This window comes from Periplaneta americana, chromosome 2 (genome assembly GCF_040183065.1).
Source record: "Periplaneta americana isolate PAMFEO1 chromosome 2, P.americana_PAMFEO1_priV1, whole genome shotgun sequence".
Taxonomy (NCBI): domain Eukaryota; kingdom Metazoa; phylum Arthropoda; class Insecta; order Blattodea; family Blattidae; genus Periplaneta; species Periplaneta americana.
In genome coordinates, this window is record NC_091118.1 from 199,252,042 (window position 1) to 199,271,056 (window position 19,015).

Below are 19,015 nucleotides of genomic sequence, written 5' to 3' on the forward strand. Positions count from 1 at the left end.
TGAGGCCGAAGTTCTTGTGCTGCAGATTCAGAAAACGTAACACTCTGCCCTCGTACGAGAGAAGTGCAGACAAACTGTGCTGGCTGTTTCTTACATAAAACTGCTAGTCATCGTCCTTGTTTATCATTCTATCGCCTGGTATGATGAATTACATTCCACCTTACTCACGCACCCACATCAGTAATGGAATTCGATGTTGTTGAGAGGAGTTCTGGGGTCCAAAAAAAACTGAAGCCTTCGCAAACCAACCAACTAACCTACATCTTATAATCGTAAATCAAGTAAAATGGCATTAAAGAATTAAATTAGGTGCAAGATAAACTGCAGCCACTATTCGCGTGACAGCTATCGCTGCGTGTTAGGTGCAGCGGAAGAATACATCATACAATCTGCGATCTACTTCTACTGTTGTGGGACTATTAAAAATACACCTTCTCCTTCTTAGAGATAACAGCAGGCGTTACAGATACTCGTATTTGAAACTAAGGTTCTCAACAGAGGCGGAGGAATAAGCAACAGTTAAGAGACAGCTATAGCCATGGATGGGCAACTTGTGCTCCCAAAGCGCTAAAAAACCTTGAAAGGGAGAAAGGCAGACGGAGCCAGCCACAACAGTTACAAGTTGTTTGTAGTTTCGCTGCAAAAGCCACGGTGCGCTCTGGCGGCTCATGCAGGTGAACGTGATATCTATTCCAAGATTTGAATTTGAGAATGACGCATGGTACAATAATTATAGTAATTTTAGACAGACTATACCTGAACACATAACAAAATTATATTATTTTCTAGCTTTGTAAATTAATTCAGTAGTGGAAACACAAACTGAACACAACCTTTTCAAGATACAACAAATATAGCTGCAACACTTATTTATTATTACACTATTTGTTAATATTTCTTGTTATAGATCTTATATGAAACGTAGAACGCTAGAATTTACAAATCTTTATACATTATAGAGTATTCCTCTGTTCTCAGAAAGGTAATAGTCTGTGTTCGCAAACAATAACAAATTCAAGGAGGTATTTTTTGAGAGATTTTATACTTCTTTCTTGTATTAAATTCTGCCTCAAGCACATAGGCCTACAGTATATATGGAGGCAAAGAGTATATTTGGAAATTCTGACTTAGGCAACATTATGAACAGTTCTATTCCTGATTTTGCTAGAATCTGAGTAGCGTGCTGTTCTGTAGATTTATTAATTCAAACTATAAATTTTCAGGATTTTCTATCGACGTAAGCCAATAAGATTTCAGAAAAATTTCGATTCCTTGTCAATTGTCACTGTTTCTCCAAACTTAGCAGTGAATTCTGCTGTAGGTCTTGAAGTAGGGTCTTATATTTGATGAGAAGATTTTTTTATCACTCTTCAAGATAGTTTATAGTCAAAGAAAGTGAAGTTGTCTATGTTCTACATGATACTACCACATTGCAAATTTATCCATAAATGTTCTTAGCTAGTCGATTATATGTCTTGCAATTCTGTAACTCGCACGCACAACGTGCTAACGATATTTGATATCAGTCTCACCTTGTTGATATCCCATTTTTACCTTTAGCTGTTCTAAAGCAGATGCAGACAGTATTTCTTTACTAAACCTTCATTGTTTATTTGTAATATAAAATGTCATGCGTAAGAAAATGCAATAGTATAAAAGCTTTACCTCTCTTCTTAATTAAAAATTCTCTTTTTACTCGTAACTAAAGGGAAATGATCTGGGAATTATATTGTTTTTCACTCAAAACGAGCCGCCACTTACTGCAGACGCGATCGAACTTGTGTCTTGAAAGAATCGCACACAGACAGTACAGCTAGTACAGAGTCCGTCCTACCTGCACTGAGATTGTGTTGACATTTGGGAGCACGAGTTGCCCACCCATGGCTATAGCCCTGAGTGCAGACTGTGGTCACGGGCTCAAATCCCGCATAGGGCATGGATGGTTTTGTGGCTACATAATAATCGTTCCATTAGTAGTGAAAGCAGGAAATTCTGCTACCCACCGACGATATAAAGAAGCTTCCGATGTTTTCAATTTTGGCATTTTTCACCATACAATAGTACCCTCACAAATACAATGCTAAACTGACTGTGTACTTCGTGTTCTCAACACAGTGCTGGAGTCAGAGGGACAAGGTCGATTCCGGAGTAAGCAAAACAACAATGCTGCATTGCAAAAGTGTGTCCCATATCTATGGCTACTATAAAAACTGCAATTTCCATAGTTTCGAACGTAGAAATAAATGCAGTATTGTTGAGTGGATAATCATATAAAGAAAAATGCAAAAAAAAAGTACATACTAAAGCAAAAAATGGGCAAAAAAAGTACATATTAAAGCAAAAAAAAAAGCGTTAACGGCAAAAAAGGAGCAAGAAAAGGCAAGATTAAACTTCATCATAATGCTTCATTTCTCATGATTAGTGCACATTTACTAAAAGCCTTTAAATATGAACATTCAAATAAAATAAACATTTTCCTAAACATCCGGGGTGCTATTCATAGACATTTCGCTAGCCCGCGCTACGAGCCTGCTAAACTAGCCCCGGCTATCGACTGGTTACTTGTACGGGATTCATATCATATCGCTAACACTGGTTTATGAATACGAAAAACTTTAATTCGCTGATCATCCACCGGAAGCCAGAGCTAAGAATGTCTATGAATACGGCCCCCGATGTCTAAATTTATTATAAAGCTATTATGATAGTAGGAAAAATTTCTTGCTGGTTATATTATGATTAAAAGATGAGAGTTTTCATATATGACAACAATGCATAATCTGAAAGGACAAATGAAAATCGTTGATGATTAAAATGGCTACTACAAATCAACAGCGGGCACAATGTGTTCTTTGGTATGCTAAATTTGAGAGTGTTAAAAGAGTTCAAAGGGAATTTTGACGTGAGTATGGTGTACGTAATGTACCTAAATACGATTCCATAACGTTGTGGTATCGAACATTTGTAGAAACAGGGTCTGTGTTAAAAAACTATGCAGGAGGTCGCAGGCGAAACCCAGTACAAGAAGCAGCTATCTCTTCGTTTGGCCCCCAAACTCCCCAGATCTAACCCTTCCTGACTTCGTGTGGCGTTTTGTTAAAGACATTGTCTATTCACAGAAACCCAGGAACATTGATGATCTGAGAGTAAAAATTACTGAAGCTTTTCAACAAACCACCCGTCTTATGTTACAACGGACATGGCTGAATTGCATCACCGTTATGAGTTGTGCAGGGTACGCAATGGGGGTCATGTTGAGCTCTGAGGAATCTCCCATCTTTCAATGTTGCATGCACAAAGTTTCAACAAATAAAGTTCAGTAGTAAATGTTTTACGGTGTTTTTATTTTATCCATACCCAAACGGATCACCCTGTAGTTCACTTGTGAAACTATTGGGTATGTTATATTTGTATTTGATATGGAAATGGCGGATTTGACTGGAATGCAACAAATTCGTCATGTCCAGACAAGATTTATGAGAAATAAATAAATAAAATACTAACATGAAAAAAAGCAAGCAGAAGTCTTCCGAGCGCCCCTAATACTTCCTAAAGGGGTCCAAACAAGAATTCTTATCGTCCTTAATTCCGATCTGTCTGGATCGGGTTTAAGGCAAAGGACCACAGATCCAATAGCAGACCTACTAAAGGCCACAGTAAATCTCTAGAATGACGTTCACTGTAGGACAGCCGTGGCGAGAAAGTGACTCGCGAGACATCGTGGCTCGCAGTGATAGCTGTGCATTTCGCTTGCTTCTAACATCCGCCAACCCCCACCCTCTCATTCACTTGAGCCAAACTCCGTTGCATTTGTATTTGTCTCCGACCTGCGAGTGGCATATGTCTCTCTCGAAACCATGTACGAAAGTTCCAAGTAGGATGGGAGGACGCATTTTTTTTTGCTGTCAATATGATGAGAATATTAAATGTATGATTTGTTCACAAGTATTACGAGGAAAACGGTTGTATAACATAAAACGGTATTATACTACATGTTACTGATGGAACATTAAAAGGTTAAGTGTTATTGTTATCATCATCATCATCATCATCATCATCATCTCTGTACCACGACCCTTTTTCAGAAGATGTACGAATAATGCGGTTAACTCTTCAATTTGAACTCACTGATTTACTATGTGATGTCAATTGAAAGCTAGATGTAACGACTTGAAAAATGTTGAACTTTCAAATCTTTGCCAAAAAATAAATATCCGAAGCTTCGTTCTTTCGCTTGCTCTGTTGAGGCTATGTTCGCTACAACTTACGTTTGTGAAAAATTATTTTCAACAATGAAAATAGTAAAACCCAAACTTAGATCACAACTGGTAGACAAATACCTTCGTGATCAACTACGACTGGCAGTAAGTGACCTAATTCCTGATTTTGAAACTTTGTCGCAGACATATTCTGAAGACAGTTAATTTTAGGTTGTGATATTGTTCATTTATTGTTCATTTCTTTCTTCGTTAAACGTACTAAATATTAGTTTGTGCGAGATCGTGCGTATTTGCTTGTTTTCCGCACAGAACCAATACGCGGTAAGTGTGAAATACCACATTCAGTATTCCCAACGTAACACACATAACAATTTCCCTCTTCTTACCGCTTAAGCGCGACATTCATTTTACTGCTTTAGGCTTTTAACATATTATTTTTAGAGACGTTTAACATAGTAATAATTATAAATTGGAAACTTACCACTGCAATTTCACCTAAATTGCAATGTTAATTATTGTTTTTAAATATTTGCAAAAATTAAGTAAAGTCTACTACTCCACGAAACTTATTGCATTCCTGATACAAGTAACAATAAGGAAGCCGTGAAAAAATCAACGAGATTCCAGATGCCGATGTTATTACTGCAATATGTTATATAAATAATATTGTTAAAATATTAAAATGAAGAATAAATCATTACATAACCTTACCGTTTGTTTTAAGTTCGCATTTATAGACTGGGGGAAAAAAAAGACAGACGTATATCACGGCCTGCTGGAGTATAGTAAACACAGAAAACATTTTACAGCAACAATGTTGAAGAAAGATATTTTGCTGTTCCGAAGTTGGCGTCATTAAACAGAAACCAACATGGAGATTTCATTGCAACTAATTAGAAATTCATCTTTCAGGTATGTAATAAACGATCTTCGCACAAAATAATGTACGATACACGAGCGGTATGTTTGTTTTCATGTTCTCGGAAATTAAAAAATCTCAACTACGTTTCGCTTTTTCAATCTTTTCCTCGAACATGAAAACGTCAACATACCGCTCTTGTAACGTATATTACTATTGTAGCCTTGTATAAAATTATATTTAAGTGCTTGACGTAAGGAAATGAAAATCCGTTAAGTCAGACAGTTGCTTCACTTCCCCTTCGGGTGTCCGCCTCCCTGCATAGGTGCTATGCACGTTGCAGGTTACACAGTGGCTCGGCGCACGATTACATTTTCGCCACCGCTGCTTTAGGATGACTGTTGCATTCTGTGTCGACAAAGTGGCTGAAATGGACATGTCATGGCGACACCTGGGGGGTAGGGGGGGATCCAAGTGCATTCGGCAATTTGGCTGGGGGGAAACTGGCCGAAGGAGGTCACTAGGGGAAGGGGAGTCTCGGACGGACATTAATATTGAATAAAGTGAATGGCAGCGAGGGAGACACAGCACAATCTTGTCGAGGTTCCTCTCGTGTGGCAACTGCTTCGTGTATGAGCTTCGTAAGAGCAAAAATATCTCGACAGCCTTGTAAAAGGGAGTCCCTGTAACCTCACACCGGGTTAAGGTGGTCTCTGGATACAAATTCCAATGGTAAGGGGCGGGGAGCTGCGTAAGTAGACAAACCTGTCGCATGGTTACGCAAGACGAGGATGCACGATGCAGCGTTCTGGGCCAATACCAGATCTGTTCGCGCTCCAGATCGGATCAATCGTCCTGTGTTGTGCCAGCTCTAGAAGTACCAGAATTCGAGCCTAGGTAACAATTCTGAGGCTTCTTATCAACAGATAGGCCTAATCACTTTTCTGAAGTTTTGAGAGTTTTTTTACAATTTTAATAATTATTAAGCAGCTTCGACATGCTACTCGCCATTGTTTTACTCGGTTCTTTAACGACGCTGTATCAACTGCATACTATTACGAAAGTCCAGAAAAAACAGAGAGGGTTTGGAATTCAACAGGTTACCTACTTGTTTATGCGATGACGTGAATATATTAGGAGAAAATCCACAAACGATTAGGGAAAACACGGGAATTTTAATTGAAGAAAGTAAAGAGATATGTTTGGAAATAAATCCCGAAAGAACGAAGTATATGATTATGTCTCGTGACTAGAACATAGTAGGGTAAGGTTGCGTATATCGCACCACTTTAGCATTTATAATTTTTATTGAACAATGAAATTATTATTTTCTGCATTCCTTTACAGAAATACATTCCCAGAACGTTTACCTTCCATGTAAAAAAGAATCCTTGAATTTGATTTAATATTTTTTAAGTAGAATGACATTTTGAAAACACTTGTCAGTGGTGCCATTTAGGCAACTAGTTTCCTAAATAGCACCTGCGGTTTCTTAAATCGCACCTCTTTAACTGCAGGGAACAGGATGAAGGAAAGCTTTTAACATTGAACATATTGAACAGTATTTAATATGAATAATGTAATAAATGCAAATTACAAGTTTATTGAAATTAATGAAAGAGAGTAACGCATCTCCAAATGAAATTGAAAAAATAGAGCATAAATTACGTAACATTTAAACTTCCTGAATGCATTTTTTATTGCTACACATTTGCCATGTGCTTCACCAGGCAGTTCAAACTGTAAACTGCGTCACCTTTTCTCCACGATTATCTCGAAGCCACCTAAGAACTGCTTCATGATTTAGCTGTCTGAAATGGTTTGAAGATAGAAAGATCTTAAGGTTGGACCTCTGAGTATTATGACGAGGAAGCTGAAACAGGAGCACACCATTTTCCCGAGATAATCTAGCTTCTAAATTTTTGGAATGGTTCGTTTAGGTGGACATACAGAAGCAGCACTTTTTACTATGGCAGGTTTGAGTGGTAAATAGAATGTTTGAGCTATTCGACAAATAGTTCACTGTTGATGTAACCTGAATTAGAGCAAACAAATAACGATCCTGGAAGAACACCAGCTGATAACGTAGAATGCACTGTTTGACGTTTAAAAATTTTCATAGGTGGCACAAAATATCTGGTGCGCTTGTACAACACACACTTGTTGTATTAACCCCCTTTTCACCACTTGATATTGCACCCACCTGATGCATTCCACGTTCAGTTAAAAATTTCGGGCCTTCTTTTGTACGGCTAGAATTGCTACAGTTGCTCATATCGCACCGGTGCGAATTAGGCACCTACAAAGTGGTGCGAATTAAGAAACTACGTCATAAGTTATTATTTCCTTCATTCTAGCCTATAATCACGACATGTTCGAAAATCGTACTAAGTTAAATGTTCTTTAATATTTCTTTTAACCAATGACATCTTAAGATTATGGATTCCTTTGCATACAAATCCGTTATTTAGTTACAAAATGTTAGCTAAATTTACATCCACCTGAGCGATTATATTAAATACTCTATCACCACGTTACTAGCACAAAGAAGTAGCAGAAATCAAGTGACATGGTGGAAGTTCATATGGTAGATTGTAACAATACCACTAGATGCCACACTACCATAGTAATTTCTTTTAAATAGCAGTGGTGCGATTTATGCTACTCTACCCTACGAAATGGAAATTGGAAATTTATCCTATGAAAAGATGCAAAAAATTCAAGTACCTTGGAGCAACAGTAACAAACATAAATGACACTCGAGAGGAAATTAAACGCAGAATAAATGAGGATAATGCCTGCTATTATTCGGATGAGAAGCTTTTATCATCTAGTCTGCTATCGAAAAACCTGGAAGTTAGAATCTGAAAAGCAGTTACATTACCATTTGTTCTGTATGGTTGTGAAAGTATCAATTTTAATCATTATATTGTTGTGGTCATGTAGAATTTATGCCGATAACTGTATCGTTTGACGGTCAATTAAAAAAGAAAAAACACGACCGGCCACTTTCTGTTTCCATGAGTGTACATATCCAACTTTAATGGTTATAATGTTGAGATGAAATTTAAATTTGATTTGCGAAAAACTAATTTCGTGATACAAAACAGAGAGATGGAATTCATTTAAAAATTGAGAAGTGGTTTAAATGAACTCGTCGTAGTTCCGGCACAATTTGAAATACCGATTGTCCGGTGCAAAATAACTTGTGAAAATTCCTTCGTGTACTTGAGCGCAAAACTCCACTATAACAAGAAAAATTGCGTTTGTTTCTTGTAGGCTACAGCTATACTATAAATAGTCTAATAGAAATTAATTAGCTTTATAATGTGGCCTATTTGTAAAGAGCAGCGAGACGTGTTGGCTACAGGTTGATGCTCTACTGTCACTATTACAATGCCAGTTTGCTTCCTGTTTACGCAGGTTCATGAACACGCCCTCTGATCAGCAAACAACAGACTGCCTGTCTGGCGTCGGAGATGTAATTGTTGTTATCGGACAACTGAAGAGAGCTTCTACACAATTCTGTGATTATAATGGAGATATTTGAACAAGGAATTCATGTCCAGAAACAAAAGTAAAAGACAGAAAACATGGAAGTGGAAGAAAAATATTTAATTAGGAAAGAAATAAAGAGAACATGGGAAAGAGGTGAACGTAAGAGGAAAAACTGAAGAAGAAATAAAAGGATCGTGCAAGTAACGTAACCAGAAATGGAATAAAGAAAAAAGTAAAGGAAGGAAAAAGGAGAAAGAGAGAAAGAAAGAAAGAATTGAAAAGAGAGAAATACAAAGAATGAGAAAGAGAGAAAAAAAGAAACAAAGAAAGAGAGAAAGAGAAAGAAAGCTAGAGAAAAAGAAAGTAAGAAAGAGAAAGACAGCAAGAAAGAGAGAGAGAAAGAAAGCAAGAAAGAGAAAGAAAGAGAGAGAGAAAGAAAGCAAGAAAGAGAAAGAAAGAGAGAGAGAAAGAAAGCGAGAAAGAGAAAGAGACAGAGAGAAAGAAAGCAAGAAAAAGAAAGAGAGAAAGAAATCAAGAAAGAGAAAGAGAGAGAAAGTAAGAAAGAGAAAGAGAGAGAAAGAAAGCAAGAAAGAGAATGAGAGAAATAAAGAAAGGAAGCAAGAAAGAGAAAGAGAGAAAGAGAACGAAAGAAAGAGAAAGAAATATAGAGAGAAGAGAAAGAGAGAGAAAAAAGAAAGAAAGAAAGAGAGAGAAAAGAGAAAGAAAGGGGAGAAAGAGAGAAAGAAAGGGAAATAAAGAAAGCGAGAGAAAGCAAGAAAGAGAGAGATAAAGAAAGAAAAAGAGAGAGATAAAGAGAGAAAAAGGGAAAAAGAGAGAGGGGGAGAGAGAAAGAAAGAAGTGAAAGGAATATTAAAAACATAATATAGAAGAAAAATTATCAACTTCTTGCGAATAACAGCGCGACATAACGGAGTTTGGTTCTCCTTTTTCTGGATTTTTCTTTTCCGCGAGTTGTATTCAGCACTTGAAGTGTTCAGTCCAGGATTCATGACAATCAGTAACGCAGATAGTGGGAAAGGTGAATTCTATTCCGTTCTTCGAAAAGTGTACAATGAACTTCAAGATCAAACCAATGAAATTATGATGCAATATAAAGAGACAAATTGTAGTAAAATTTCTGACTACTTGACACTACTATATATAGTCAGTCTGCTAACAGAGTAGTCATCATCTTCTTGTTGGGGTATGTGTCAAAAAAATTAATTTTAATAGCCTAAAAATATCTGCTCTATAAAAAGATACAAGATAAGCACATTTTTTCAGCTTACCCAGTATTACACTTAGCTTGCCATTGATCTGTATTTACCTCTTTTTTTTTTTTTTTTTTCCTTTTTTTCATTTTATGGAATAAGTAAATGTAATTTAGTACTGTCTAGTATAAGTGGAATTTTGCCCTGTTACAGATAAAAAAAAAAAAATACTGATTTACATGCAAGAAGATTTTTCGCCATAAAATCTATAACGCCGAAAATCATTTAAATATATCATAGTATTGCGGAAAACCTGTGAAAGTGACACAGATTTTCTTCAAAAACACTTAGCCCATTTTAAAAAATAACACCGATTTGCACTAAAAGATAAAACGAAGAAGGTAGGTCTCCAGTTATCAGCAACATCGAAGGAAAGGCCTCTACGCTCACATACCTCTCGGCATCCTCGTCGGCGGCGAGCAGGTCCTCGGGCCCGATGACGACGTCGGGGGGAGGGGGCAGCGTCACGTCATCGCCGTCCCCTTGCGGCGGGGCGGCCGCCCCCGAGATGACCTCCTCGATATCAGAGTCGATCCCCTGCGCGAAGTCCATGTAGAAGGAATCGCGCGAGTCGCTTGAACGACGGCGCAGCTTCAGACTCAGGTCGGGAGAGCTGTCCTCCATCGTCCATCACCACGACGCGTCCTGCGACAGACGAGAGAGAGCACTCTAGATAGCATGGGTCGAATCGTCCTATAAAGCGATTCAGTCAACATTCTTTGTCAGTATTTTGAAACGACACCAAAAAGCTGGATAAAGTCTATCTCGTATCGGTGGCTCATATAATCTATTTTTTTTTTCATGGAGTGCAGTTTCATAGAAAGGACTTTGCCGACAGACCTTCTACTGCCCCCTACTAATTGGTTGTCATAAATAAATGTCTTCCTTACTGTGACGGAAATCTTGTCTTCTCTTGTTAATAACCAATCACAGCCCTCGTTCAGTAGAATTGACAGGTGCCCGTCAAATCCACGTGGAGGCAGAGTTGCCGCATCTTTTCCGAATTCCAAGAATCCCGTCAGTTTCACTGCATAATTTCGAAGGTCATCAGGATTGTGACAACTGTGCAATGTTGGGACGAGGGGACAGGATGGAATTGTCAGAGGTGTTTGTGTAGGAAGTCATAAATCTGTAAATGGGTGTTCAAAGGAGCCACCGAACTGCACTCCTTGAAATAAAATAAGGTATACATGAAAGGAGAAAAGTTCGGGGCAGAAGAATGTATCAGATTATGTATGTATGTATTATGTATGTATGTATCAGTAGCGGCCGGTGATCGAAATCCTCGGAGAGGCCAGATGCAACTAGTTTAAGTGCCTCCGATAGGAAATGTTTATTTATGATATTAATTATTGTTATATTATTAATATCATGATTACTGTATTATTATTATTATTAGTATTATTATTATTAGTCTATTATTATTAGTCTGCTATTGATGGAAAATAATGCCACTCACCAAATAAGCTGTTATGCTGTGAGTTTCAGTGATTGTTTCAGTGTGATGAAGCAACTCACATTATGTGTTGAAAATCCCCTCCTTTCTGTTATTTTTTTTTTTCCCCCTTGACAGCAACGAACAAGGCCAACAGAGAAGTTTATTTTACACCACATTACCACTTAACCATTTATGTTGCCCATACCAGGATGCAATAGAAACTCGCGTTTTAAGATTATCTGTCAGAAAAATTGTCAGCGATGTCGTAGATATCTCGGTAGACTCTCTTTTTATTTAAAACTTCCTTTCTTTCAATATTATTTCTTCTTGAAAAAGGACACTCTAACAATGAATTAACAACACCAGCATTATTTCTCGCATTTGTTTCTGTTTATATTTTCCCGAAACACATAACAACATTGGCCCAGATTCACTACTGTACTACGAAATACAATAGTACAACACCCTCGCTTAAGTCATAAACAAGGGGAGGAAATAGAGTGGGTCTCTGCCTGCCAAAGAGCTGGAATTTGTGTTATTTATGACGTATTTAGGAAGACAAGTCACCACGCCACCCCACTCTACCCTTGAGGCCGGCCCATGGATGTGAGGAGTGAAACCTGACCAGGCCACGAGGCCAGACGAATAGTGCCTCGGCTACAACGTTTTAAGCGCAAGCTCAAACCCCGCGAAAATACAGGAAATTCAGAAAACAGACCCGGCACGAACGATTCTGGCGCTCAGGAACAAATTTTACTGCAAAACAGGTCTATATACATCACAACCAGAACCGGCACGGGCGATTCTGGCCTCAGGAGTAAATTTCACTGCAAAATAGGTCTATATACATCACAAAGTTTTAAAATGCTTCTACAGCGATATATGCTTCATTCAAATAACTAATACATTATATAAAAAAACAAAATTTGATTTCTGTTAAGCCAAGTGACTGAGGCCCGGCCTCACATGCCTCTGTCAATCAGCCGCCACTGGTATGTATGTATGTATGTATGTATGTATGTATGTATGTATGTATGTATGTATGTATGTATGTATGTATGTATGTATGTATGTATGTATGTATGTATGAGCTATTCCATCTCAAATCGAATGAAATATACAGAAAATTGACCTTACAATTTCTAAATACAATGAAACTTTTTTTGTACGTAGAGAACAGTGATACAATGCTTTGTGCAAAGTTTGAGGCATCAGAACTTCATAGTGTTTAAATTAAAAATATTTAAATTTATCGTATTTTCGTAAAATTAGCAACTTTAAACTGTTGTAGCTCACCCAATGATCAAAATCATGGTTTATTTTGATGCGGAAAAGTTAAAGTTTATATTGACATATAAACAGATTTTCTTACTTTTTATGGAAATGGAGAAATTTAGATTTTTCCTCATTAAGACGCCTTTGGCTAGGAAAAAATATTTTAAAAATATATAGTTAGATTCTACATTGAAAGTACAAATAAACACATATTTTTTACTGATGGTATGTTGATAAGAAAGTATTGAAAATATCAAATAAAGAAAATGAATAGTACACGCGTGAACTAACCAGCTGACTGTGACACGGGAGCTAGCCGAGACAAGCAAGGGCAGGAGACAAACACGTGATGTGTCGTCTAGCAGTCATGGCTGTGCTAGCTTTATCACAGGTTTTCATAAACACAGGAGTCAAATGACGCCCAACGCTCGCTTATCTTCAGCTCTCGGCCAGTGCGTACAGTACTGCGCCATTCAAGTCTAGGCGTGTGAAAATAATCTATTTAATACCCTCGAAACTTATTGCCGTACCATTAAGCAAACAATGCCGAATCCCTCTTAATAATGTAAGGTTTTTTTCTCAATATTGTTTTACATTTTTACAAATGGCCAATAAGCCTAAGAGCAATTAAAAACCAGATTATCTGTCTCTCTGTGTACAATAAAAATAAGGATTACTTTTTAACATAACCTACCAAATGTCAGCTTCAAAATAAGCTCTCGTTCAATGTTCTGCAATAAATGGTCCCAGAGTTCTGAGCGCTGAAAGAGGCTTGTTTTTATAAAATACGCTAAATTTGTCGCTCAATAATACGAAAACCGTTTGACTTTCGATACTATATTTTTTAAAATGCACTCCCCTCAGCATCTTGTATAAGTAGGGGAAAAAATTAGAGTATAAAAAAATGCGAGGTTTTTTACTAATCGATTTTATATAGAATAGCCCGTATGTATGTATGTATGTATGTATGTATGTATGTATGTATGTATGTATGTATGTATGTATGTATGTATGTATTCACACTGCAAATGGGTATATACCCGGTGGCAGTGGTAATTAATTACGCTCAATAATGACAATAATAAACACAATTATTAAAAAATACAATTAATAATAAATTAATAGTAATAATAATGATAATAATACAGGGAGTATCCTAAATTAAATGAAGCACAATCACTTAAAACAGTGGTCGTCAGCACTCGCTGAAATGTGCAAAGAGTAAACGGAGCCGTCCCGTGCGCCCTTTCGTGCAGCAGGAAGAGGTAGAGAGCATACCCGCTAGCAGCTACGAGTGTACCATCGTGCACTGTGTTCTCCGCGTGTAAGGGATGCTACCTCTAGGGTGCTCTGTGCTGACGACCGGTGACTTAAAATAACATTTAAAGTAAATCTAATTTGCATCTTACCCCTGAGTTCGAACTAAAACCCACGAGTATGATATGTTCATACCTGCAGTACCTTTCAGCACTACACTCATTTCGCTGTCAACTCACTCACTGCACTGGAACTACAACACATTTCAATGATTCTATCCTGATTTCACAAACACTTCAAAAACATTTCACTGTTCAAATACTTTGCACTGCCACTATAAACTATAAAGCTGCACGACACAAACACACTTCACTTACACAACACACTTCACTGACACAACACACTTCTTCACTGCTACAACACTTCAAATAACAAAATATCAATTACACCCTTTCAATAGTGTGTATAATATACTACCGTCTATTAGTAAAGTCCTTAAACCTATTTTTAAATACTTTTTGGTTATTGGTAGATAGATTGGATAGATACATTAAGATCATTTTTGCGGAGACTAAAGGTACGCGTTGACTGCATCGTATCGCACTCATCGGACGAATCGCACGGATCGGAGAAAAACAATCTTCGCTATTGAATAATTTGAAGGGAAAAATTGTTCCGGGGCCAGGTGTCGATCCCGGGACTTCTGGTTGAACGTACCAGCGCTCTACCAACTGAGCTACCCGGGAATTCCACCCAACACCGTCTCAACTTTTCCCTTTATATCCACACAACTCGCGTGGGCTGACGAAACGCCAGAGACCCACATCGAGTGCACACAAACTCTGTGTGACTTGGAATTGTGGTTTTCTGTTAACGTACACAGTGACGTATATATTATGCAAATCTAGTCTTTCAGGTAAAGCTCCCTGTAAAGCAGATTTGAATAATTTCAAGGGAAAAATTGTTCTGGGGCCGGATATCGAACCCGGGACCTTTGGTTAAACGTACCAACGTTCTACCAACTGAGCTACCCGGAAACTCTACCAAACACCGATCCAATTTTTCCCTCTATATCCACAGACCTCAAAGTGCGCTGACAAGCAACCAACATTGAGTGCACACTAACTTTGTGTAACTTAAATTGTGGTTTTTTTCTGTAACGTACAGTGACGTGTATTATGCAAATGAAGCTTTCAGGTATAACTTTCCGGCCCCGGAACAATTTTTCCCTCGAAATTATTCACTGAGTTAATTTGTTTTATATTTCGCGGTAAGCCATAAGATTGAAAGATTTAACATATTGATATATAACATTAGAATTTAAATGCTTATGAAATGATCCATATTGTAAGTGGGATGATGCAGTTATGACTTTGATTATGATCGCTGTTTGCCGGCATCCGAAAGGCGGTAAAATATTTGTGATGTGCAGTTTCCAATTCTCGCTCGTAACTTTTGGGTTGTATGCTTAATAGCTTTGTTTAGGGCGCACAATACAGCAGTCGAATTCCGACAATTTTACGTTTCTCCTACATGCGACCCTTTTATTTCAAATGGCAATTTAGAAATGGTAGTCCTTGAGCCGGAAGCAGCAAATCAGATTAGAAAAGCCTCACCGAGTCTCTCTCGGCGGTGATTACATTCAATCACGTTTCGTTACATTTTACAATTCAAAATAAAAGTTTGCTTTGTGAAACTACAGCTAAGCGATTGCACTCAGATGAACGGACATATTTACCAGAAGTTTGTAGTACTTAATAAAGATGCAGTAACCATATTTAAGTTGATTAACATCCACTTTATGTGTTTGCAAACTATGCGGTAGGATACATAAATTTATTCAATCCCTCAACTCTGAATTGAGTTATAAAAGAATGAAGCAAGCTCAACAGATGTTTCTGCTGGACGAGTAACAATTGAACGAAGTGTCCCGGACTGCCTCTTCACGAATAAACTTCTTTCCAGACGCTGCTATCTCGCGTCGAGAGCTTTTCAAGTATCCGCGAGGAAAGCGTCGAATTAAATAAATATTGACGCGTAGCTTACGTCCTTCGTAGTTTAGGGCCACGAAAATGTTCAAACAAATGGAACCAAGTAGAATTATGCCGATCAACATTAGCTTATACCTGTAGGTTATTATTCCAGATCTTCGAAATAGCGGTGTGGTGGTGATGGTGATTTTTTTTATTTTAGTAGGTTATTTTACGACGCTTTATCAACATCTAAGGTTATTCAGCATCTGTATGTGATGAAGGTGATAATGCCGGTGAAATTCACTATAAATAGCAAGTTCATATGTTTCTGCCATAGTAAGAGAAATTGTAGTTAATGCAATTAGAAAGGGTACATGAATGTGTTGATTTTGTTTGTATATATTTTCAGGTTCTATTTTTTTTTAATCATATCTAACATGCAACAGGGCAAAACAGGCTGCAATAAAAGGAGATACTACTACTATTAAGAATAATGGTAATAATCAAAATAATAGTACGATGAAAGAGTAATGGAACGGAGAAAAATTCTCTCCGGCGCCGGGATTTGAACCCGGGTTTTCAGTTCTACGTGCTGATGCATCATCGTATGATGACGCAGAATATCTGCATGGAAATATCATATGTACTTCGGTACATTAAAATAATATATATGATGTGCGTAAATCACTTCGTGATTTAAGACGGCGCTTATTCCGTCGGATCCCGGCCAACTAGTCATTCATATCGAGTGCACCTCAGCACATGTGTGGACTTCGGTCCTGCGTTCATAGACATCTATGACGTAATGCAGAGGGCGGCCACTAGAGGGAACCCAAGAGTTGGAGCTTAATCTGAGACGATTCTGACCGGCGTCGGAGTTGTATCCGGTGTGGCTTAGTGGATAAAGCATCAGCACGTAGAACTGAAAACCCGGGTTCAAATCCCGGCGCCGGAGAGAATTTTTCTCCGTTCCATTACTCTTTCATCGTATGATGACGCAGAATATCTGCATGGAAATATCATATGTACTTCGGTACATTAAAATAATATATATATATATATATATATATATATATATATATATATATATGATATGCGTAAATCACTTCGTGATTTAAGACGGCGCTTATTCCGTCGGATCCCGGCCAAATAGTCACTCATATCGAGTGCACCTCAGCACATGTGTGGACTTCGGTCCTGCGTTCATAGACATCTATGACGTAATGCAGAGGGCGGCCACTAGAGGGAACCCAAGAGTTGGAGCTTAATCTGAGACGATTCTGACCGGCGTCGGAGTTGTATCCGGTGTGGCTTAGTGGATAAAGCATCAGCACGTAGAACTGAAAACCCGGGTTCAAATCCCGGCGCCGGAGAGAATTTTTCTCCGTTCCATTATTCTTTCATCGTATGATGACGCAGAATATCTGCATGGAAATATCATATGTACTTCGGTACATTAAAATAATATATATATATATATATATATATATATATATATATGATATGCGTAAATCACTTCGTGATTTAAGACGGCGCTTATTCCGTCGGATCCCGGCCAACTAGTCACTCATATCGAGTGCACCTCAGCACATGTGTGGACTTCGGTCCTGCGTTCATAGACATCTATGACGTAGTGCAGAGGGCGGCCACTAGAGGGAACCCAAGAGTTGGAGCTTAATCTGAGACGATTCTGACCGGCGTCGGAGTTGTATCCGGTGTGGCTTAGTGGATAAAGCATCAGCACGTAGAGCTGAAAACCCGGGTTCAAATCCAGGCGCCGGAGAGAATTTTTCTCCGTTCCATTACTCTTTCATCGTATGATAACGCAGAATATCTGCATGGAAATATCATATGTACTTCGGTACATTAAAATAATATATATAAAATAATAGTAGCTATAATATCACTGTTTCGTATCATATATGTTTTTATGTAATTTTCCTTTTTATTTGTCTTTTCTGTGTATTGTGTATAATATGTCTATGTCTTATGTATTGAACATGCACTTGTATGTCATGTCTATTTCATGTCATTTTTATGGCATATACTCCTTAAAAGTAATATGTATATTTCTACGAAATGCTCACTTATTTTTTTTAAGTAACAAGTGTGTGTGTGGTATGTCCTGGGAAAGTACTGTATGTAATATGTCTGCATTTCATATATGGTGTATCTATTTCTATATATTATATCTATTTTATCTTATATCTTTGTAGTCCACACTTGTGGAGTAACGGTTAGCGCGTCAGGCCGCGAAACCAGGTGTCCCGGGTTCGATTCCCGGTCGGGGCAAGTTACCTGGTTGAGGTTTTTTCCCAATATGAGCAAATGCTGGGTAACTTTCGGTATTGGACCCCGGACTCATTTCACCGGCATTATCACCTTCATCTCATTCAGACGCTAAATAACCTAAGCTGTTGATAAAGCGTCGTAAAATAACCCACTAAAATAAAAATAAAATATATCTTTGTATTTGTATAATATAAATATGATTTTTATCGTCATACACATTTAATGCAATGTGTGTATTTTATGTCATAATTATGTAACTTATATATTTTGTGTAACTATTTGTACAGGGCTATAATATGTCTGATTTAATTACAGCCCTAATATACCTTCGGGTAAAATAGGGTTCTATAAACTTGGAAATTCAATAATAATAATGCCGGTGAAATGAGTCCGGAATCCAGCACCGAAAGTTACCCAACATTTGCTCATATTGGGATGAGGGAAAACCCCGGAAAAAACCTCAACCAGGTAACTTGCTCCGACCGGGCCACCTGGTTTCGCGGCCAGACGCGCTGACCATTACTCCACAGGTGTGGACGTGGTGGTGATGGTAGCAGTAGTAGTATTAGCAATAATTATGGTAGTATGAGTAGTAGTAGTAGTAGTAGTAGTAGTAGTAGTAGTAGTAGTAGTAGTAGTAGTAGTAGTACAGAGTGGGCACAAAGTCCCGTTACCCCATATAAATATGAGTACCTCAAATACACACACTATCTATGTAATTCCGATGATAATGCAGACATCCACTCATTTTACATTCTTGTGTGTCCTAGTGTCCAAAGGGTCAGTATGTCCCCCATCAATCTCCTCACACAAAACAATGCATCACCAGGTTCGGTATGACATTCGCCTCAGCATTTCTGGCGTAATCTGTTGGAAAGCGGGTCGCACGGCGTCCTTCATTTCATCAATGGTGTCGTACTGTTCCTGTGAAA

General features: G+C 38.0%; 1 protein-coding gene across 2 annotated transcripts in view; it reads right to left on the minus strand.

Moving 5' to 3' along the window:
* LOC138695026 (proton channel OtopLc-like) overlaps window positions 1–19,015 on the minus strand; it is a 139,621-nt gene that overhangs the window by 100,170 nt on the left and 20,436 nt on the right. For both annotated transcript variants that reach the window (XM_069819346.1, XM_069819345.1), the window contains exon 2: window positions 10,243–10,493. In XM_069819346.1, the coding sequence (XP_069675447.1) occupies window positions 10,243–10,472 (230 nt within the window). In that variant the 5' untranslated portion in view covers window positions 10,473–10,493. The remainder of the gene's footprint in view (window positions 1–10,242; window positions 10,494–19,015) is intronic.